This window comes from Carettochelys insculpta, chromosome 2, assembly GCF_033958435.1.
Source record: "Carettochelys insculpta isolate YL-2023 chromosome 2, ASM3395843v1, whole genome shotgun sequence".
NCBI lineage: Eukaryota > Metazoa > Chordata > Testudines > Carettochelyidae > Carettochelys > Carettochelys insculpta.
In genome coordinates, this window is record NC_134138.1 from 151,197,407 (window position 1) to 151,221,757 (window position 24,351).

General features: G+C 43.3%; 1 protein-coding gene across 2 annotated transcripts; it reads right to left on the reverse strand.

Moving 5' to 3' along the window:
- Nucleotides 1-67: 67 nt before the first annotated feature.
- Nucleotides 68-24,003, reverse strand: ROPN1L (rhophilin associated tail protein 1 like). Of its 2 annotated transcripts, none has more exons than XM_074987844.1 (6): nt 23,997-24,003; nt 19,649-19,813; nt 13,807-13,930; nt 13,377-13,538; nt 8,359-8,534; nt 68-984 (listed from the first exon to the last, which is right to left on the reverse strand). In XM_074987844.1, the coding sequence occupies exons 2-6, from the start codon at nt 19,777-19,779 to the stop codon at nt 930-932; spliced, it is 648 nt and encodes a 215-aa protein (XP_074843945.1). In that variant the 5' UTR covers nt 19,780-19,813; nt 23,997-24,003; the 3' UTR covers nt 68-929. The 2 variants fall into 2 exon arrangements, with proteins under 2 accessions (XP_074843945.1, XP_074843944.1); XM_074987843.1 differs by lacking the exon at nt 68-984 and adding an exon at nt 2,129-3,810.
- Nucleotides 24,004-24,351: the final 348 nt, after the last annotated feature.

Below are 24,351 nucleotides of genomic sequence, written 5' to 3' on the forward strand. Positions count from 1 at the left end.
GCTGCTGGGCACTCTGGCTTCCTGCTGCCCCCCGCCCCCCCCCCCCCACTAAACAGCTGCCAGGCTCTCCAGCTGCTCCCTACCACCAGGTGGGTGCCAGTTCAAAATGAAATGAAGCAAAATAACACTATCAAAATGCAGTTCAACAAAAACAAAGAACAACTTTTTCAATAGCTCTAAATTGAAACTTCAGATTTTTATTTCTGCATTTTACATGGCTCAGGACTGGCCACTGGCCTTGTAATGGTGTGTGCCGGGGCAGGCTGTGGAGGAGTGGTGTGAAAATGCATTGGGCAGTTTGTTTCCAGTGGGAGCAGGAAGTGAGGGCAGTGCACTCTGGGAGGATATCAGACACCCACAATCACTTGCGGCACTTTTTTTTCCCCATAACACACTAGCACAGAAACCCAGAATGCAACAGTGGTTCAGGAACTGTGGGATAGGTATCCACAATGCACTGCTGACACAGTTGAACTTAGCAAAGGTAAGGGGGGAGACACTGTTAACTTTCTAAACGTGTGGACGCTCACCATTGACTTTATAAAATCTAGTTCTATGACGTTGACCTCAAATTTGATTTTATTTCCTAGTGCAGACACAGCCTCAGTACAAAAATCCTTAAACCATTTCATGTCTCATAATTTGGAAGTGGAGGGAGGGATACCCAAGTACCATTGCACTAAAGTGCAGGTTAGCAATATTGGACAGGAAGATCAGAAAGAAATAGACTAATGTTTTTATAAATAAGCTAAGAAAGAAAATGGAGCAACAGCCACATGGAGCACAGTAAGAACAAAGACTTTTACTGTTTCAACTTCTATATTGCAACCTATGATTTCTGATCTATTGAGTAAAAGTCACGCTTCCTAGCAAAGGCACTCTGATTGTAGTCCACCCAATGGCCAGGTGAGGGCCTGGTCAGAACAGATCTAGGAGGCCTGGGTCAGAAAGTTTCTGGGCTGCACCATGCCATTCTGTTGGTCTCTGGAAAAGATCAATCAATCATATTCATAACATTTTAAAATATTATTTCTTAATCTTTATTTGTCATGGCAAAACCACTGAAAATACGACTTGTCACTTGGAGATCAGTAGAAGAAAAGCACCATGGAAGAGCTAAGCACTACTGCACTGTCAGTCAGATGAGGGCAGTATACTGAACCTCCACTGCACTGAAAAGCCAGCTGCCTCCAAAAGCAGCGTCTCTCCCAAAGGCAGGAGAGAGAGAATTGGGTGAATGTGCATATGGTTTCTTAGTTTCAAAATGTAAGAGGTCTTTATTTTCTGAACCCCATGGCAGTATGAACAGGGATGGAATACACGAGAGTAATAGTCACTGTGTCTAGTATCTCGAGCACTGACCAATGCTGAATGGTTCAGAAGAAGACCTAACTACCCCTGTTCCACCATTCCCTTATGCAGAGTCTACATCTGAGTGAAATTGTAGGCAAGTTTAGATGAAAAGAAACCACATTTACCCATTGCTGGTGCTGAGGCAGTTATGAGATCAATAAAGCCCTCTGACCCACACATCACTTCAGTATTTCAGGTGTGAATGGCTATCTGAAAGAACTGGCAGCCAGTTGTATATCTAAAATTTGACCTACAGCTGTACACATTTGACATCAACTTTCTGCATAAAGGTCTAGATATGTGGTGGGTAACCTGTGGCCCATGGGCTGCATGCAGCCCACTGGGGCTCTACCTGTGGCCCACCAGTCTCTGGTTATCCCCCTGCCCCATGTCCCTCTTGCACACTGGGACACCAGAATCCCTCAATTCCTAAGTCTCTTACAAAGCACTGTGAATCACCTGATTTGTGTTCCATCCCTGCTCCTCATCCTCCCTTCCAGACCTATAATGCCACAAATCAGATGTTTATGGCATTCCATGTCTTGGAGGGAGGCAGAGGAGCAGAGAGAGAGAGAGCGCAAGCCAGGTGATTCATGTGCTCTGAAAGTGATGGGAGGGAGTGGGAGGAGCATGTAAGCGTGGCTCTGCAGTGCATGAAAGACACAGAGGAGGGGGGAATGTAAGGAGGTGTGGAACCTCAGAGGGCTGTGGGCTGCTATGGCCCCATTTACATGAAGGATGGCTACTCATGTGGCTAACCCATTATTCCTGGTTACCTATCCCTAGTCTAGATGTTGAAACCATCATGCAAATCTCTTGGATTCCTTCTCTGTCTCAGAATACAGCACATTTGCATATTTCTACTTTTTCTATTGACAGTGCATTCCCACGAATCTATGAGCTGGAGCACCTTCCTGGCTGGCACATTTCATGCTTATAGGTTACACAACTCCCTGCTAAGCCAGTAGGATGTTGCATAGCAGCCTTTCATATGACAGACTGCTTGACACGAAGTTGGGTTAAATGAACTGTACTGAAGTTTGAGGCAGAAAGAGCGATCGTGTTCAATTCCTATCAGTAAAACTATACTTTATTTAATCAAGTAATAAGTAACAATTCACTGCAGTAAAGTTAAAATTATTCTAAGAAACCTTGAAGTTGTATCACACAAAACAGCAACAAATGCTGAATCTACATTAAGATAAATATTATAAACTGACCACAAGTACTTGAGTGTAACACTATTTAGAGAAATTGCTTATAACAAGATCATACTTTCTGAATCAAAAACAAGAATCCTTTTGGGGGCAAGGTCTTTAATGATTGTGTAAGTCACATGAAATGGCTATTTCAAACTGTATGCAATCTGAATTCATATTTTATTGCAGAGAGTATCAGATCTACATGAACCTACAGCTATGTGAAATTGTGATAAAAACCATATCTGGTTTTTGTATGAAGACCATACTGTTTTGGTGACCAGCGACACTAAAGAAGTAAAAGACCTGTCATCGTCATCCTCAATGGCCCTGAGTTCAAGAATGCTACAGTAACTATAGTAACATAATAATAAGGAAACAAAACAGCAACAGAATCACACAGGGTGGAGAGAAGTGGCCACTTCCAAGGTTCCATCTCACTGGCACAGTTGTAATGGATGGGCCTACTCCCTACTTTATGTCCTGGATGGGATGGGACAGGATAGGATAAGCACGTGTGCATACCCTTGTGCAGGCATGGCCCCAGTAGTTATTGCTATGCAAAAGAATCTGATCTCCTGTGCATGGGGAACATATTAACAAAAAGTGGAATACATGTGGACGACTGCCTAAAGAACAGGATATTTTAGGTGTCCCATAGGAAGGTTATGGGACACTACAACATAACATGAAAACATAGGACAACTGTTCTCTTTATTGAGGTAGGCCTGCTGGGTAAAATTATGTATAAGGACATGCACTACAAATAAATAGCAAAGCTCTTTGAGGTTCTTTAAATATGGCTTTCAGACAAAAATACTGTGATCAATTTATGGAGATAGATACCAGTATCTCTTTAAGAAAGCCACTTTTTTTTTTAATCTGATAGGCAGTAAGTTTCACAATATAGCCAAAAATGTCCTTAACTGCTAATGACATAAAAAATTTCTATTTATCTGAAAAAAATCTAGAGCTAAAATTACATGTTTATGAAAACAAATAAATCCTAAGACACATCTCTTATTCAGCTTTCCTTTAAAAACAAAACAAAAAACAAAACACTGCAAATGGTATATCAGTAAATCAAAGTCTATATTTTGTGGTAACTGCTAATGTTAAACATTATGGGACTTTATTAAAGTTCTGCTCTGAATGGGTAGTATTTTTCTCTTTGATTAAGTCCTTGTTATATTTCTCTTAAACCTTCTTTGATGGAATGAAGAAATCTGAAACTCCAACCAGATCTCCTTTATGTGCTCTGAATTACAAGAAAATAAATATATTTTCATTAAATTACTTATTTTTACAATGACACAAGTGGCTGAACTTTTTAAACCTACACACATTCTTCCTCTGATACACATTTTCTTAGTTATTTTTCTCTTAAACTCTATTCTTTTTGCATAGTTTAGAATATTTCATTACAACTGTAACATACAATACAACCTGGTTTTGTAACATTACACATTTTAGAAACATTTTTCTTGCATGAAGTAACCTATCAGCCAAATTTTAAAATACAGAATTTAGGACTTTTGTCAAATAAAGTTTCCAAAATTCACTAAAGTCAAGTGGACAAAGGTTCCATAAAGCTCCTTTCACTGAGCTCATTTTTTTTAAAAAAAAAAAGGTGAAGGCAGAATCAAACCAAGGATTCTGAAAGGGTTCTTGGAGATTAAAACTAATTTGATGCTATGAAAGCCAAACTTCTTCAAAAAGGTCTGCCAACAGAACTGGAGTGTCTTAAAGTAGGTCATTTCTTTACAGGTGCTACAGACTAGGTGACAGTAGTCTAGTAATGTATCGTTAAAAGTGAAAGCCATTTCTCAAGAGGCTATTATCTTCAGTTTTCATAAACTTAACAAGGGAGGATAAATAAGTTTAACAATTTAAACATAAAACTGTATAACCACTTAGCTGGAGTTCAGTCAAACCTAAATCATTGCATTATGTTAAAGAATAATACAAACAATTGTACGTATGATTGCAATTCTATAGTCATCCTAAGTTGCGACAAGAACTCTGATCAATATGTTAATTTAAAGAGGGGTGACACTAGTGTATTTATCTTCTCACCAAGGATGCTCCAGAGACAAGAAATCTCAAAGTAACACACACTTCAGGTCAATAAATTTGGGGTAGTGACTATATTAATCCTGCTGGCACCTTCCACAAGGAGGACCTGAAGACAAGAGCTAAGCACAGGCACAAATGAAATAGGTTGTCGGCATACACCCACAGCTCACAAAGTGAGTAATCTATGTTCTTGTCTTCCTCCAGCAGAAATGCCTTACTCAAATATTCAGGTGTCTGAAATATGCCCTGTCAGGGATCAGGACTATGCCAATAGCATACAAGAGTAATAATATTACAAGGATTGAGGATCAAATACATCAAAGAAATGACAAATACAATAAAACAATTCATGCCCCTCATGTATACACCCTCCCCAGTCCTGATAGCACTGCGGCAACCGAAAACAAAAAGATTCATCCAGCCTGAGGACTTGAAACTTAGTGCATAGCTACAAAAACAAACCTGGCCATGGCAAGGACGACAGGATTATATAATGGAGTTGCCTGCAACAGCAGGGCACTGGACTTGATGTGTCAATATAATCCTTGCAATCTCACATACTAAAATTCAAAGGCTATAATTCTGACTCATGAACACAAGATCTGTTAAAAAATAAAGTCTGCATTACATAGGGCCTGACTGTGCAGAAGACAACTGATCGAGCCTACCTCACTGAAATTTGGGTTGAGGACATTGTCAGATACATTATGGTACAACTCATTACAGCAGGATACATAACATGGAAGATTTGCCATTAACAACATCACTGGGGTCAAGGATTCTAGCTCATGAATCCAAAGTTTGGCAGGGAGGCAAGGTGACAGTCAGATAATCCAACCAAACGCTGATGAAAGTGAGGTCTTAACCAAGTCATTCAGATTCACCCAGATGACACAGAGCTCCATAAACTGGATCAATATACAGTAGTGCCTCAATTTATGCAAGGGCTGTGTTCCCATGCACCCTTATGTAACTGGAATTTCACATATGTCGGGGGGAATGGCTTTTTTCCCCAGCAGAAAACGTTCTGCAGCTTGCGAGCAGCAGAAGCACCTGGAGCTCCTTTTAAAAGGTACGTCCTGGGGTTGGGCGGTTAGTTGGGGAGGGTTAGGCTTGGCGGTAGGTTGGGGCCATGGGGGGTAGGGGGGTTGAGCATGGGGTGGGTTAGGGCTGCAGGGGGAAGCAGGTGATAGAGTTGAGCCAGAGCTGTTGTGGGGGGTAGAGCTAGAGCCACGTGCAGGGGTGGTGAGCTGGACCACAGGGGGCTTGAACCAGGGCAGGGAGGTTGAACTCAAGCTGCATGCAGGGGGTGGGAGGGTTGAGCTAGAGCCATGCATGGTGGAGGTGAGCTGGAGCTGTGCTCAGGTGGTGAGCCAGCAGGGGTTTGAATTGGGGCTAGGGTGGGTTGAGCCAGAGCCATACATGGGGGTGGCGAGCCACAGCTGGCGCCAGATCTGGGTGCGGGGGTGAGCCAGAACCCTGCACAGGCGGTGAGCAGGACAGAGGAGCATGGTTTGACACAGGGCTGTGCAGAGCCAGTGGGGTTGAGCCAGTACTAGGGGAGCAGGATTTTGAGTTGCGCTTAACTCATGTTAATGCGAGTTAAGCACAACTGGAATTCACGCATTTCGAGGGTTTACTGTACACACTCTAGCAGTATACAGCCCACACAAGAGCTCAGCAAATTTCCTTTCAGATCTGATCTGAAACCAAGACATCACACTTCTGGGGCACAGTTCTATCTCTGTGACTCAGGGTCTAAGTCCATTAAGACAAACAGGATTCTCTCATAATGTTCAATCCCATTCTTATATCCTGTTGGAATACATGACACCAGCTGGAAGCATGACCAGTGTGATAAGAGACTAATCAGATACTCTCTAACAAGCTCTACACAGTCCCTCTTTCTCTACCAGCCTTAGCGGTATCTACTGTCTTCCAGTGATCAGCATCAGATGAAGCCGAAGCAAGAACTGTGTTGCCCTGAACATACAGGCTGTCTACACTTGCATTCCTCTTCCAAAAGAGGCATGAAAATGCAAAAATTGAAAACGCAAATGAGGTGCAGATTTACATATCTGGTGCCTCACTTGCATATTCCTTCAAAAGAAGAAAAGCAGTGTAGATGTGGCTCTTTCGAAAGTAAACCCTGTCTTCGAAAAAACCCTTCTTTTTGAAACAAAAAAAATGGGAAGAAAGGTTCTTTCGAAGATGGGGGTTTACTTTCGAAAGACCTGCATCTACACTGCTCTTCTTCTTTCGAAAGAAGTTCTGAAAGAATATGCAAATGAGGAACCAATACGTAAAGCTGCACCTTATTTGCATTTTCTATGTCCTCATTTGTATTCCTCTTTTGAAAGTGCAAAGCTAGTGTAGACACAGCCCCAGTGCTTATAAAAACACAATTATTATTAAGGAAGCCAACATCTAAAATGTCTAATGAATATAACTGTTATTGATATCAGAACTCCTAACCAGCACAGACTGCCTTTGCCTAACCTGTGAGGAACTAATGTAATACTTTTCTGAAATGATTTTATTAATCTATAGCAGCAGCAAGAGCAGCAGAGTGATAGAACAGACTCTGGTAATAGTAAATGAAGACCTGAGATCATGTCTAAGCAAGGACAATTTACCAGTGGTTTGAAGTCATGGCTAATATTTAAAAAACGGAAACACCCAAAAATCATGAGAGTTATGGTCTAGTCTCAGATGTTCCTTTCCTGAACAATCACACTGAAATTATAGTGATAGATCATCTCCAGCAATCTGCAGCAGAATTCTACTTCTGCCAATTTCAGACGTAGACAATGCAAAGACAGTACAACAGTCACACTAGTGAATGATCTCCTTATAAAATCTACTTTATTCAATGTAGTTGGTCATGAGTGTATTCCTCTTGTACCACCTAGCAGGCATCTGTGGATTGTCCTCAGATAACTTTTACCCATTTCTCTAGTCAATTTCAGCTGCTCCTCATCGCAGCTGCTCCTCACAGAGTCCTCACATGTGTACTCCTAGGCTAGGTCTACATGACCGAGGTATTTCGGGATATCGAGGTATCCTGAAATAGCTACTCCACGTCTTTGAAACTGGCACATTATTTCCAAATATTTTGCAAAATAACAGGTGTGCTATTTTGGTCTCCCTGTATTCCTTGTTGCAGGAGGAGTAAGGGATGCTTTGAAATAGCCCATTATTTCAACATATGGTGCTGTGCCAAAATAGCCTGTTTTGAAATAAACTCAAAATATGATACACAATTTGCATACTGCAAATTACATATCTTATTCTGAGTACAGGGTGCTGTGTAGATGTAGCCCTGAAAAGCTTGTTTATTTCCCTTCCTCAGTTCAACATATGTGGCAAAACTTAAGAAATTCTAAAATGATGTGATTTCAAATAACAGCATGCTAATGTTAGAAATAATGTTCATAGCTTTGTACCTGGATTAGTGAGTACCATAATTCACCTAACCTAATGCCTGGAAAACATTAACATCTGGAAGAATAACTGGTGGCTCAAACTCTTGACACTGACACTGACCAAACTCTAACTTGAGGCACCCATTTTTGAAAAACCTTGTCCTTGATATTTATTATGCTCTCTACTAGGCAAGTAAAAAGAGAAGGTGAAGTGGAAAGAGAGATTATCTGCCTAAAATTAGAGACCTGTGAAACCAGAATGAACCAATAGGTGATGCATGCTCCAAGCCCAAATTTATACTTACACTTGTCCTTTAAGAGCGCTGAGGAAAGCTTCAACATTGTAGTCTGGTATCTCACCATCTATACTAGCCAGATATGTATAAATAAATGAGAATGTATCAAATGGAATGCGAGCAGGTCCACCCTCTGGATCAGTTGTTAGAATTTCACAGGCATACTTCATAGAAGTCAGTAAAGACTAACAGGATCCCAACCAAGAAAAAAAGAGAGACATAATATCAGAAGGTATTAACATCCTTTGTTCACTATGGTGTAATATTGCATGAAAGACCGTCAGCTTCTGAAATTCAGTATGAACAGAATCAAAACTTCTTTTACACTTACAAAATTTCTACCTACAATTCACACTCCAGTGCAGCTCCAGAAGTAGTAATGGTGGTGATGGAAGCTGTGATGTAAACAGGATATAGGCATGTTTATTATTGTGACAATTTGGCTTAAGATACAAAGTAGTAAAAATGTCTGAGCCTTTTTCATATTACTGCCTTCACCAATGTTAGCACTGGTAGAACTGCACTATTGGTGAATTGTGGCTAAAAATGTTGTTAGTATAGAATAGATCCTGGTGTCTTTCTACTATTCTTCTACTCAATGTAAAAGAAGAACAGTGTATCAAGCAATAAATTGCATCATGTTAGACCAGCAGTTCCCAACTTTTTCTGGTCATGGAACACTTGGACATCATGGTGCTTTCTGGGGAGCACTTAATCTTTTTTACGTTATCGTACTAACAATTAGGAACACTACTAAATGGAAAAATATTTCATAATAATATTAATTGAATGATTGTATAGTAAACACAACTCAACAAATAATAATGAAACCAGATATTAAGAAAACAAATATAGCAGGGATGACATAAAACATCCCAAAAATTATTTTTTTCCCTGAGAATGGGGAAGAGCCTGCCATTACTCAGTTTCAGTGGTGGAATATTTTGCAATAGCTCACAGAACACCAGTGTTCTGCCCGCTCCGTGTTAGACAGAAACCAGTCCACTGCCATATTTACTAATATATAACCAAGTAAAGAAATTGCCATTTCATCTGTAAACTATTATTTCAATATATCTGATCCTGGTGCTAGTGAGGACAGCACTAAATTGGCGAAAACAACTAAAAAGCTCAATAAATCTGAAAAACTAGATTTGTCTAGATCATTGTTGTGGCAGCTGACATTTTGGCATGATACTGTGAATGGCAGCATTCACAATAACCAATTAATCTCCAATCCTTGGAAAGGTCCTTGTGGATACATCTATACATTCTGTGAAAGCAAGCCTCCCAGCTTGAGTTGAGAGTCAGGGGCCTGCAGATTTCACAAACTCATTCTAACAATACAGCACTTCAAAGATGTGGATCAGCCTAGAGCTTGGCCTCTGAAGTCTAGGGATGGGGTGTGGGCATTATGGCCCAAGCCAACCTCAAAGAGCAATTTTCATGACTACGGTCAGTGTGTTCATGTGAGCGCCACATGCCCAAGTCTGTCATTTCAAGCTGGGAGGCTCTATGGCTAAATGGAGTAAATGTGATTAAATTGAAGTTAAGGCTGTAAATAATTTAAGGCAGAAAAATACTTAAGAATGTTGCAGTTGAAAATAAATGCCAAAAACCCCAGAAAATTCAGAGTGAAGATTACATTTGATAAAAATAAATACATCCCCAACTGTTAATTAAGGATGTACTAAAAAAAGAATTCCCTGTAGCTTCAGTGGGACTCCTTACAGATGCAGCAATCTGAACTAGTGGACACTAGGCCTGGATCAAGCCATATATATTAACATTTATAAAAATTCCACAAGGAATTTTGCTCAGAAATGCAGTAAACTTTTTGATATGCAGCATTCCATCATCTGGAACTCTCAAATAACCAGCATTTTAACCATAATAAATTTGAGTTATGTTTTCCATAAGTACAGCATCGTGAAAGTAAATACAAATAAATACAGCAAATACAGTGTAAGTTTAGTGTGCGCAATACTTCTCTAGTTGGTAAATAAAGTACTCTGCATATATTTTTGTTTGTTTCTTAATATCTGCTTTTCCTTAAAAAAAAAAAAAGCAGTCAAGTAGCGTTTTAAAGACCAACATAATAATTTATTAGAATAAAAAGCAGTCAAGTAGCACTTTAAAGACTAGCAAAATAGTTTATTAGGTGAGCTTTCGTGGGACAGACCCACTTCTTCAGACCATAGCCAGACCAGAACAGACAATATTTAAGGGCTCGTCTGCATACTTGGCTCAATCTAATTCTTGACCTTCCCCCCGACCCCTCCACTCTCTGATTTGCTCACCTTGATTATCTTTTTCTGATTTGTCCTCCTTGCTTACTGTTTTTGGTTCTCTGTGTCTTAAATATTGAGTCTGTTCTGGTCTGGCTATGGTCTGAAGAAGTGGGTCTGTCCCACGAAAGCTCACCTAATAAACTATTTTGCTAGTCTTTAAAGTGCTACTTGACTGCTTTTTGTTTTGATAGTGTATAGACTAGCACGGCTTCCTCTCTGTTAACTATTCATAATAATTTATTAGGTGAGCTTTCGTGGGACAGACCCACTTCTTCGGACCATAGCCATACCAGAACAGACTCAATATTTAAGGCATAGAGAACAAAAAGCAGTAATCAAAGTTGACAAATCAGAAAAAAATTATCAAGGTGAGTCAATCAGAGAGCAGAGGGGTGCGTGGGGGGAAGTCAAACCACGTGTTCAAACCATGTGTTCAAACCACGTGTTAATGTGTCGAATTTGAATAAGAAAGAGAGTTCAACAGTTTCTCTTTCTAAAGCAGACTGGAAATTCTTTTCCTTAGTGTGATGCATTGCTAGGTATATCTCTTTATTATCCAGAATATGTAAATAGCCAGCAACCTCACAGTTCTGCAGCTGATGGATACGAAAGAGTTTACTATAGGTCGGTTGGGGTGAAAAAAAACCATAACTAAAGACCACAAAAACAATGGCAGAGACAAAAATTAGAGATTTACTAACAAGTAAATGATCAATTTTCTACCAATAAGCATTTATTAGTGACAGACCAGTAAATTATAAAAAATAATCAAATATAGTCCAGATTTTGAATACATTTAGACTATATTCCAAACCCTGTTATTCACAACTTTAGGTAACTAAAACTGGAAACCCAAACTGATACACAATCCCACTTTCTAAATACCAATCAGCCCTCTCATACAAGCGTTTGGTTAAACCCGCCAACGTTGTGAAAGCTGGGAGGACCTTCTGCAGAACTTCTAATGGTCTACAAAATTTATAATTTCTGCAAAGCCTTCTCACCCTCACATTTTGGCCTAGCTACAACTCTCCCTATTGTGCTATAGCAAGTTTGTTTCCCTCAAGCTTTCATGTGTAAAGCTTCAAATTTGTTTTAAAAGACAAGGAAATTATCGGATTAAGAGTTATAAAACAAGAGTTTAGACTTACAAAGTCATGTAATATTTTATTAAACATATTCATAAAATTACTGTTGTTTTTCAAAAGTTAGAAACACAGGAAATTCTAAGTTAAGGCTGAACTTCAATTATAAAAACTGAAAGGTAACCTGAAAACTACTTTAACTCTGACCTTGATGATCTATAAATATCATTTACTCAGTATTATGATTAAAGGAAATAAATGTACTAGTTCTCTTATTATATTATGTGTTTTGTCAGGTATAAGGGAATATGGATATAAATGTTTTATCACGCAGAGTCAAGTCAAGAGACAAATAAAGGAGTATTCAAGTTATTAGATACTTTGAAGGACAGATAAAGTACCTTGTGCTGTCCAGCTCATAGTGATATGATGACCCTGTGGAATTTATTTTTGGACTTTAAATGACAAATCAGATGAGAGATGTCAATGCTTCTTGCTAGGAACAATGAAATGGGGAACTGAAGTAGAGCACATCCACTGATCACTACTAAGCCTCAATTCCTCATGAAGAGATTATGTCTCTCAGGCAGACATGTGCCACATTTAGGGCTTTATTTGTCAGTTAATTAATAATCATCAAAGATGCTTTTTTTAAATACCTGAATATCTTTTTGTGTTACCAATACTATATTTTATTACCATTTTCTAAAAAAACGTAAAAAAATTAATGTAAGTGTTATTTTATCTGATTGTACAACTGTATTCAGAAAACAGTTGTTTTAAAGCACTTTAGTGACCAAATTTTTGAAGGGATTAATGTACGACACAACTATGAACAGCCACTGCCATTTTATTTTTGAAGGTTTTTTTTTTTTTTTGGTTTTTGTTTTGTTTTGTTGGCTGTATCTACACTAGCCCCCATGCAAATGGCCATTTCGAAGTTTACTAATGAAGCGCTGAAATACATATTCAGCGCCTCATTAGCATGCGGGCGGCTGCGGCACTTCGAAATTGACACAGCTCGCTGCCGTGTGGCTCGGCCCAATGGGGCTCCTTTTCGAAGAAGGCGGGGTCCTTTCGAAAAGGAGCCCCATCAATTTCGAAGTGCCGCAGCCGCCCACATGCTAATGAGCCGCTGAATATGTATTTCAGCGCTTCATTAGTAAACTTCAAATTGGCGATTTGCATGGCCATTTCGAAGTTTTTGGCTAGTATAGACATAGCCATTTTGTTTTGAAAAGAACTGCCAAAATAGACTCATGGTGAATCTTTCAGTTCCCTCTTCCTTCTCCTCATTCATTTGCTATCATTTTTATGACAATCAGTGGCATTCCTGGATCACCTTACTTTTCATGTCATGTCCTCCCGCAGCATATACTTGCTATTGTACTGATATTACAACAGGCGACAGAAGCAGCACTCTTATCCCTCCTTCTTCCACCTGGCTGAACCCCTGCCTTCCCACCCCAAGCTAAGGTTGAACATGAACAAACAAAAACACATGGCCTGCCTTTACTGTACAAAATACAGGGGTTTTAAACTGATACAATAACATCTACATCTACAGTCTATTTCCAGTAGATCGTCTATGGTCTGCTTGCTACATGGTCTTTTCATTTTGATTATAAAAGATTTTAACATGTCTACATACCCCACCAAGTATGCTACAGCCAAGTGCGAGAACTTTCATCCATTCTACCTCTTCACCAAAATTGTCCAACTGAAGGAGGGCTTTCAGTTGTTCCAGTGGCAAACACAGATGTTTCCACTTTTTGTTTAGTTCTGTCATGCTTACACGGCCCTTTGGAGAAAGCTGTAAATATAAAACACAACACCATCAGTAAAACTTAGGAAAACACCCTGGAGATTATCACAAAACTAAGAGTACAAAACTATAAAGCCACTTTTTGCTCCCTCCCCTCCAAAGAAATCTGTAGGATATCCTTTCCTTGACTGATAGTCTAAAGGAACACACAATCTATGAAAAGTTCTGCTGACAGTTCATCTCATCTATGAGCTGTGACTATGAACATTTCCACTGACAGCTTTTAACAATATCCAGTGTTCAGCGTAGGTTGTACCTGCTTGTGTAAAACTTTAAGGAGGCCTGGTGTCAGCCCAGTATCTGTTTTCTGTGTTGCTACTGGCATTTCAATCCTGTCCTTTACAGGAAGAGGCTCTCCTTTTGACAAAGCTGAGAAATACCTAGATTTTAATAGGAATATTAATAAATTTGAATGTTTATCAGTAAATAAAAGTTAAGCAGAAACAATCTTTTCAAAAATCTGCTGACGAATCTATGTCATCACGAAAGCGAGAAATCCACTTCAGTTAGTTTCTAGTACAAAGTACTCTGTTATCCATTTCCATCTTCCTTTTTAATTCAAGTCACTGTGTTTGAAACTGTCATATGGTAAACTTTCATAACCAGCAGCCTCGGGATTGTGAGGTTGCTGGATATTCAAATAATCTGGATAATAGAGAGGTATAGCCAGCAATGCATAACACGAAAGAAAAACAAGATTAGATATTACAAAACAAACAAAAATGCATGCAAAGTACTTTATTTACCAACAACAGTAGCATCGTACACTTGAAACTTTTACTGTATTTGCTGTATTTATTTGTATTTACTTTCATTATACTGCACTTATGAAAAATGTAACTAAAATTTACTTATGGTTAAATGCCAGTTATTTAGGAGTTCTGGATAATAGAATGTGAGATATGAAAGAGTTTCCTGTAATTATTATTATATTTTAATTGTGCATGAAATGTTCTGTGTTCCTTGGTGGCAGTGGAGAATGATTTATAAACATTATAGCTGGGGCTACAATATGGCGTTTTGTCGACAAAACTAGGGAGCGTTCACACTACAAATGTGTTCTGCCCAGAATCTGTCAACAGAACGCAGCAGTTTTGCTGGCAGAGTTCTGTCTTGAAAGTTTGAGGCATAGCGCCTCTTTAGACAGATTCAACAATAGCAGTGTAGATGCTCTTCTGTTGACAGCGGGGTCCTCCATGGCATCAGCCACCTGGGGCTGGGAGATGCTCTGTCCACTGCAAGCAGAGCTTTATGTTCTGCTTCTCCAGCCAACCTTAAAGGGACAATAGCCCTGGAAACCCCATACCAGGAAGTAGGAAGCAGGAAGCATGCGAGCAGCCCAGCCAGCGTGTGTGCCTGCAGCCTGCCCACAGCCATGCCCTGCTGCCACTCCACGGGGATGGCAGCAGCCTGGCTTATCAGAGAGCAGAGAGAGGAGCTCCTGGACTCACTCCTAGCCAGGAGGAGGTGTGACTTGTCCCGGATGGACCCCAAGGTCCAAGACCTCATCAACCTCTGGGCAGAGGAGACAGTGCAGCCCTGGACCCGGAAGCTAAGAGGCGGAATACCCCAGGCTGCAGCTGGGTTGCAAGAGCCCTGGCAGACTGGGGACACCCTGCCCCAACCATAGAGCCGGTCTGGACAAAAATTAAGGAACGCTGGCAGGGCTATACTTGAGCTTGGGACAATGCCCACCACTCAGGGGCACAACTGGCCAGCTGCCCCATTACAGGGAGCTCCACCAGGTCCGTTGAGTGGAGGACACTTCCCTCCCCCCGTGAGCTTCCTGGACACCTCTGGGCAGGCACCCCCCCCAGAGCTAGAGTCCCACCAGCAGCCTGAGGGCAACCCTGCCTCCCTGACCAGCAGTGGGATCCTGGCCATCTGCATGGTGTCGGGCCCCTCCTCCAGCCAGGACACTTCCAGGCCCTCGTCGGAACTTTATGAGGTCCCTGCTGGTGAGTATCACACAGGGCGCCCATCCCAGGGTACAAGGGAGCAGGCAAGGGTGGGGCATGCCACGATCCCCATCAGGATGGCTCGGGCAGGATCCCACCCTGCAAACCCAGCATTTGTACATGTGCTCAAGGCACCATGGTCCACCCAATTTGACCACACAGCTGCAGGGCACAGGCACCAGCCCACTGCCAGCCCCAAAGGGCTCTGGGCAGGGGCCTGCCTGCCTCAACACCACTGCAGGTGGGACAGCCCCACAGAAAAGGGCCCAACCCCAGACACACCATCAGGGACTATGACCTTCCATGCACAGGCATGCCTGCAGGACACAGGCAGCACCCACACCCATGGACAGTGCCCAGAGCCACATGCGTGTGGGGTGGGGGACGGGGAAGGCTCCAGGAGCCATGTGAAGGGAAGGACTTACCATCTCACCTCCTTGTCCCGCCTCCAGCTGGACCATCAGTGGGCTGGGCCAGCCCCGCCTCTTTGCCAGGGCCAGCCAGCTCCCAGGAGGAGCCGGAGCCGGAGCCGGAGCCGGAGCCAGAGCCAGAGATGGGCACAGCCACAGGACCACCGGCACTGGGTTGCAGCACAGCGCCATGGTAGTGCATGTGGCCCTGGGGATGGTGGGCCCCTCGCTGGATCGAGGAGGAGCAGGGGGCCCTCGGGTGGGTTGCTGACATTATGGAGTGGCAGCTGTGGGCTGATGAGGCACAGTGGGCAAGGGACCGGGAATGGCAGGCGCAGGCATGGAACCAGCTGATGTCCAGCCTGGATAGCATCACTGCCATCTGGTAGTACTGGCTGCCCCAGCCACCTGCACCCACATCCCCTACCTCTCCCACCAGTTCCTCTGCGGCCCCTGCTCCCACTCTCTCAGCTGCCCTTTCCACACCAAACCTCCTCCCAAATGTCCTGGCCTTTGCCCAATGGATCATGTCCTCAGCCACCCCCCCACTCCCCCAGGTGCACCCTACCCTCCTCCCCCCCCACTCCCATAGCAGAGCCTGCCTCTGCCCTGGCCCTTCCTCGCCCATACCTCCCCGTGCCACCAGCCCCTACCCAGCCCTGATGGGGACCCCAAACCCATGGTGGGGGGATCCTACGGCCAGGGCTGCTAGGGGTCCTGCACTCACACGGGGTCATGGTCCACCACCCCCACCTAGACGGATGCCTATTTCCCCACCTTCCAAGCCCCAAATGCACTGTACAAAGTTAATTCCTCCTGCACTTTGTAAATCTTTTTTTGGGTTTTTTTGCACACGTTCATCTGTTAAAAGTCAAGACTTATTTGTTCACAACACCTGTGTCTCCAGTTACAGGGAGGGGCTGTGAAGAGCTTGGTGGGCAAAGGGGGGGGCCAGGGTGGGGCCAGGTGGGGCAGCAGACCTGAAACACCTAAAGGGGGTGCTCTAGAGCGTGGGAAGGGTTATTGGGTCCCTGGGAGAATTGCAGCCCATCTTGGTGCATCTGGCGAATGGGGGCTGCACCAGGCTCCTCATAGGCATGGCTTGTGGGCAAGTACCCCAGCGGGAGCAAGGATTCCCCTCTCCCTTCTGAAGGTTGTGGAGGGCACAGCAGTTCCCCACAACTTGGAGTAACCACTGGAACTGGGCCTTCAGACAGCTGAAGGCATGCTTCATGAGCAAACAGGCCCAGTTCAGGCGCGTGTTAAAGATTTCCTGGGTGGGGTCCAGGTGTCTAGTATATGGCCACACGAGCCACGGCATTGGGGGTAAGTGGCATCCCCTATCATGCACAGAGGCATGTCCACATCCCTGAGGGCCAGCTGCCAGCAGGGGACACAGGTGCCCTCCTCAATCTTCCAGAAGAGGCTGGAGTTCCAGAACCGCCTTGCGTTCTGTGCCCGGCCAGCCTACCCAATGTGCATCAGTGAAGTGTCCGCAGTAGTCCACCAGGGCCTGCAGTATGATTGAGTGGTACCCCTGCCTATTGATAAACCATGCCACACTGTGGTCCGGGGCATGGATGGGTTTGTGGTCCCGTCAATGGCCCCAAAGCAGTTGGGGAATTCCAGGGCCTCAAATCCAGCCACGGCAGAGTTGATATTGTTCAGGCAGATGAGCCTCCATAGCACAGCAATATCTAAGCTTTCCACACACATCTCTAACAATGCACTTAAAAATAGATTTCTGTAATCCTCTAGTCTACTATCTTCATATGCTATTGTCAGAACAGGCCAACCTGCAAATCAAAATGCAATCCTGAAGAATTTATGTGAAGACTTACAGTAGCCATTATACCTATTTATTTTATGGATGACCCACAACTTGAACACAGCAGGATCTGAGTCTGTGTCAGATATCACTAAGTATAAGAGTGCTGATATAGACATCTATTTCTTACAGCCAGTGTCACCACTGAAACTGGCCAAAAAACTTACCCCATACAAGAGAATTCTGTCTCATTCACTATCCATATACAGTACAGTGGGGCCTCAACATTCGCAAGGGTTCAGTGTTGCGAAATCTCATGAGTGCTGAATTTTGCGAATATGGGGAAGCAGCAGCTGCCAGTGCTCCCCGCCTGGAGCCCTGGCTGTGGGAGCTACTGCCCAGAATCCCAGCGAGGCAGTGGCTTCTGGCGCCCCCGGCTTGGAGAACCAGCTGCCGGCACTGCTGCCTGGAGCCCCGTAAAAGGGGCAGCTGCTGGCACTCCTGCATGGGGCCTCAGGGAATGGGCAGCTGTCTGTGCTCCCTGCTCCAGGAAGTGGCAGCCACCAGCACTCCTGGCCCCGGAGCCCCGGGCTCACAAATAATTGAATTCACGAACCTGAAGTTCGTGAATGTGGAGACCTTACTGTACGTTGCTTATAAGACATGAAGAAAACAAAAACAGCAGTCCTGTAGTATCTTAAAGATTAACAATATTATTTACTAGGTGATGAGCTTTCATGGAACATACAAACTTCTTTCTTTTGTGTGTCTGTCCCACACAAGCTCATCACCTAATAAATAATAATATTAATCTTTCAGGTGTTACAGGACTGCTTTTTTTTGTTTTGTGAAAATACAGATTAACATGGCTACCTGTCTAAGACTAAGACATGAAGAAACACTCAACTTTAACTACTTTTCCTAAAAACAATCCACACAGCATTTTCAGAATTAAAACTACAAAGAGTAACATATTTCAGCTGCACTTCATATCTTCTTAATACGTAGTATAGTACTTACGGTAAATCCAGAGTTCAATATAGGGATGCACATCCCCTTTAATTAGTTAATGGGTTAAAAGTTAGTTAACTGGTTAAACCTAACTAAATAGGGGTGGGGAGGGAAACGGCTGGGGATGCCACTGCAGCCCAGTTGGGCTGGAGTGATCCCCCTTCTGCAGACAGGAGCTGCTCCAGTAGGCTGAAGCATCCCTGCCCACAGTGGCACCACGGATTGGGGATGCTCCAGCATATCCATAGTAGCCCCTGTGGTGGAGGTTCCAGGTGTGCTGTGGACAGGTATACTCCAGCCAGCTGGAGCAGCCACAGTCTGTGGCAGGACTGCTACTGAAACAACCTCCCCTGCCACCCTCCTGGGCTGCTTCAGACAGTAGCTACCCCAGCCACACTGGAGCACCCCTGACCTGCAGCGGCCCTGATGCAGCAACATTTTGCCCACCATAGGTGGCGAGGAAGCTGCTCCAGCACTTACCAGTTAACTGGTCATCTGTATGGGCTGAGGCTTACTGGTTAACCAGTTAAACCCCAGCACACAGAACAATTCCTTTCAGATTCTATATTTTCCTATGAAATATCACGTTTCGCTAAGGTGTAAAAGTAATTACTCCAGAAAACCCTACCAAATACAAAGATCAAAAAATGGGAATACTCTGCACAGGCTACTACTGAGAAAAACCAATAATGATGTTCAATGCAAAAAAAAAAAAAGAAAAGAAAAGAAAGAAAGGAGCCAGTGCATTGGGTAACAGTCCTAGCTCATGCTGCTACGGTCCAGATCTAACACTGCACCACTAAATAAAAATTCAATCAAAAATTACATTATCTTTAACACATGAACAGAATACATAAAATACATCAGCTTATATGCCACTCAATACTTAATATCCAGACACCTTAATTGGGATGTATTTTGTAGTGAGCCTACCCATAAAATACTACTTACCCAGCTGACCACTGCAGTACATCATGAGGTTGAGTCCTGATGGCCGCTTTAGTAAACTGTTTCAAAATATCTGGGAGTTCAGGGGGTATGTTAATCTGCTGAGCACAAAACATAGTATCTGGAAGAGGCATGATTCTTGTATGGTTCAATAAGATCCTGAAAGAACTGAAAATATAAATGAATTCTACAGATATGAGGTTAGTATGGTTCTATACAAATTCCCCTAATTTTTTTTTTATTAATCTCAACCAGGGGTGAAAGAAACTTAAATTTCTTACAGGTACAGTCCTATCACAACCTGCCCACATCCTCCCAGGGGGAGGGCAAGAACTCTAGGTAAGGGGTGGGAGGGTTGCAATACAACAGCACCTGTAAGAAATTTAAATAGGGGGTGGGGATGGAGTGTGAGGAGCGGGCTTCAGGGCACAAGGTTGGGGTGCACTGGGAGAGTGCAGGAGTTAGGGCAGGGGGCTAGAGTGCAGCATGGGAGGCTTGGGGCTGTCCCCATTGGTGACTCTGACCTGCTCCTGTTCCCAGATAAATGGGAGCTGTGTGGGGGCAGTGCTCAACTCTGCCATGAAGCATTCTATGCCAGGCCCAAGCCTGGGTGAAGGAGGAGGGTTGATCAGATGAATGACAATGTGCTGATCGTAAAGCAACAATACAAATGAAATCTGATGCCAGAACAACTAACTGATAAAAGATGCTGGCTCAGAGGTTGCCCAGATAAACAAGGTCTACAATACCAATCAAGCAATTGGGGTTGGGTCAACAAGCTAGCTACTGAAAGAAAATTACAACTAACACAGATACTGTCCAGTGGAATGTGGAACGTCCAAACACTGTGAGTGACTGGAAAGTTAGAGCTGCTTTGAAAGGAGATTGAGAGATACTGATGTGATATAGTTGGACTAGCGGAGGTGCGTTGAACACCATGGGGAGATATGTGCGGTTGCAAAGCCATTTAGTCAGGGAACAAAACGAAGGATGAGGCAGAAGTCAGATTCCTGCTTAGCAGAAGAGCTAGAGGAGCTTTGTTAGAATACAAACCTGTGAGTGTGAGAATGATGGTTGGGAGATTTGAAGTGAAACTGTTCAACATTTCGGTCATTCAGGTGTAAGCACCCATGTCGGACAGTACGGAGGAAGAAATTCAGCTATTCTATAAAGACTTGACAAAGATGCTGGGGGAGATACCAAACAGAGATGCACTGATCATCAGAGAAGAGTGGAACAGATAATGAAGGTTGGGAGAGCGTCATGGGCAGGTTTGGATATGGAGAAAGAAACAGAACGAGGAGAAAAACTAGTAGAGTTTGCTACAGAGCACGAGGTGGTGATCTGCAACACAAGATTCCAAAAGAAGGATTGTGGGAAGTGGACATGGCAATCGAATGGCGGGAAGTAAAAAAACATGACTGATATGATCTTGATGAGAAGATGTGTAACATCAGTACCGAACTTTCCAAGGAGCAGGTATAAACTCATACCACAGTGACTGCAAACATCAAGATGAAACTCAAGTATAAGAAACAAAGATGTGGTGAGGCTAGGCAAGGGAGAAATAGGGAATGCGTACAGAGCAGTGTTCAAAGAGAAGATCAGGAATGCAGGCACAGAGAAGGACCTAGATAAGAGACTCGAAGGGCTAGCCATAGCGATAGAAGAGGCAATTGAGCAGACGGTTCCGGAAGAAGAGAAGATCAGTAAGAAATGGATTACACAGGACAAACTGAAGTTGGTTCAAGAGAAGGGATGTTTCTGAAAGGGCGGAACAGCAATAAAAAAAATCAAACGCAATGAGGTAAGGAAAGCGGCCAGAATGGATAAGCTGAAATGGTTAGAGGAGCACCATGAAGATAAAGAGAGGTATTATGGTGAGTGTAAGACCAGGGAGATGTATAAAATGACTAGGAATATTAAGAGGAAGTGGCAGCCAAAGGAGATGGCGATCAAAGATAAGAACAATGAGGTGCTCATGAACAGGGAGAAGGTTGTACAGTGATGGAGACGATATTGCACCAATCTGTATAAAGCACAGTTGGACCCGAGTGTCTCTGAGAGACTGACAGAAGAACTAGAAGAGATATATTTGCCCAGCATCAAAAGCAAGACCAATACTTTGAAAGAGGAAGTAGAAAGAGCAGTGAAACGGCTAAAGAACAAGATCATGGGAGAGATGATCAAATAGAGTGGAGAAAATATGATTTAGGAAGTACACCAACTATGTATTATAGCATGGAAAGAAGGGAAGGCACCGAAGGAATAGACAAGATCTGTGCTAGTGACAATACACAAGAAAGGAAGCACTACAGAATGATTGTCCTAAGAAGTCACCTAGGCTAGGTACTGATGATGATACTGATGGAGAGACTGAAATCACAGATAGAAGAGCATCTAGTGGATGAGCAAGTGGGATTCAGGAAAGGCAGAAGCACCGTACAGCAGACATTGGCACTAAGATTGATCGCAGAGAAAGCTTAATGAAAGAACAAGAACACACAAAATTGCTTTGTTGATTTTCAGAAGGCATTTGACAATAAAGATCAGAAAGTGACTTGGACAGTGTTGGAGTCATACGGAGTGGATAGCCAACTAACACGGTTGTTGAAGGTTATCAACAACAATGCGGAGCCAGCGGTGAGAACATATGGAGAGTTGGGAAGTTGGTTAGAATGACTGGAGGTATGAGAAAAGGAGATCCATTATCGATGATAATCTTCATCACACACCTAGAGAGAGTGATGGACAAGATTGAGGAAGAGGTAGAAGGGACATCGGTGCATGGGATAAGAATTAACAACTTGAGGTTAGTGGACGATATAGTTATCATTGAGGAAGATAAAGAGAAGCTAGGAAGAACAGTGCAGATGCTAAACAAGGAAGGGAAGCAGTATGGCGTGATTATGAACATTTAAGATGAAAATAATGGTATTTGGAGATGAGGAAATAGGAAGGAAGATCAGCATAGATGGGATCAAACTAGTGAATGTAGAGATCACATATCTAGGGAACAACATGACGTATGATCTTCTAGACTGTAAGAAGGAAAGAGCAACCAGAATAGCAAAAGCAAGAGCGAGTTTGAAGGCGAAGCAAAAGGTCTGAAAAAGCAAAGCGATTAGCTTAGGAACAAAGCTGGGCATCTTGAAAATGTGTGTATTCAGCAGCATGTTGTACAGATGTGAGACATGGGTGATAATGAAAGATTTGAAGAGAAGAATACTGATGTTGGAGAGGAGTTCTTATAGAAAGATCCTGAGAATAGGATGGATGCAGAAGGTCACCAATGAGGAATTACGTAGGAAGATACAGCTGAAAGAGAACCTACTGCAGAATGTTATACAACAGATGTTACAGCTATTCAGGTATATCTGCAGCATGAATGACAAACAAAAAGTCAAGACCCTGGTATTTGACATAATGGATGGTTCGAATAGGAGAGGGAGACCCTGTAAAGGATAGGTAGATGATATAGTAGTCTACAGAAACTAAGCCACTCTCCACTGGCCAGGGAAAGATGGAAGGAAATAGTGAAGGAGGCACTGGACACCAACGGGCACTGAGCCCATGGTTGTTCCTGATGATGGGGAAGTGCTCAGAGGCAGCAGAAGAGGGCTAAGCATGGAGTGGGTGCTGCAGCACCCTCTCCCCAGATCGTTGCCCAGCTTCTAGGATCCTGGCTATCAATCTCGCATGCCTGGACCTCTCCTGCCACCTGCCCAATGCATCTGGGTCTCTCCTGCTGCTGGGTCTGTGCACCTGGGTCCCAGCTGCTGTCCTCATGTGCCTAGAGCTCTCTGGGAGGCAAGACTCAATTTTGGGCAAAGTGGACAGGACAACATTAAGGCCCTGACCCCAGCAAGGCACTTTCTTACTGACTGGCTTACTTTTACCTCTGATCTCAACTGTATAAAACCCCCAAAATTACTTTTAACTGTGATATCCTGTTCCAGAACAGAATGTCATTGCATTGCAGCCTTTTTATTTTAATATTATTCAATGAAAAGAGAAAAGGAAAAGGAAATAAATATTTAGTCACATCATCAATTTTAGAATGGGCAATAATAAACGAGGCAAGTCCACAGAAGCATGCAAGACTCTTTGTCTGCAGCTGCTGTGATCAGGAACAGCCTGTCTTTATCATTCTTATTGTTTTTCTCTCAGTTGATAACACCCATCTAGTCCCTTCCCTCGGCTTTTACAGTTCTTTCTTAACCTTCTATTTTCACTTTGAAGCTGTATGTTTCAACACTGTAACAATTTTACAATGCAGATTCTCTGGAAGAAGACAGGCAAAATCAAAAGATAAATCCAAAACTAATGTAGGTTCCCCTGGCTCTGTTACCGGCTAGCACAGGCAGTGGGCTAACAGGCATCAGATCACTGTGCAGGAAGAACCCTTCACCAAAAGAGCCTGCAGGGGACACCAGAGGCCGAGGGAGAGAGGCTGTTTTTAAAAGTTTTTTTCCTTCGTATCATTCCAGATAACTCCATCTCCGATCAAGGCTGGCCCGGCTGGCGCAGAGGGCGGGCTGCTTAGCAGGGCCGGGCTTTCTTTCCCTGGGGCTCGTGAATACTTATGTGACCAGCCTGGCGAGAGCGGAGCCCACGGTGTCCTATGGAGCCCACAGCACGAGCGCGCCTCCGCCGGGGGACGGGGCAGCCCCGGTCACCCCGGGAGCCAGGAACAGCTCAGGCGC

Bases quoted from the DNA above. Each gene is read 5' to 3' on its own strand.
- ROPN1L (XM_074987843.1), bottom strand. From the start codon at position 19,779: ATGCCTCTTCCAGATACTATGTTTTGTGCTCAGCAGATTAACATACCC. The intron at 13,931-19,648 runs GTAAGTAGTATT...ATTAAAATCTAG, and splicing joins GTACTGCAGTGGTCAGCTGG to GTATTTCTCAGCTTTGTCAA. The intron at 3,811-8,358 runs GTAAGTATAAAT...CTTGTAATTCAG, and splicing joins AGCGCTCTTAAAGGACAAGT to AGCACATAAAGGAGATCTGG.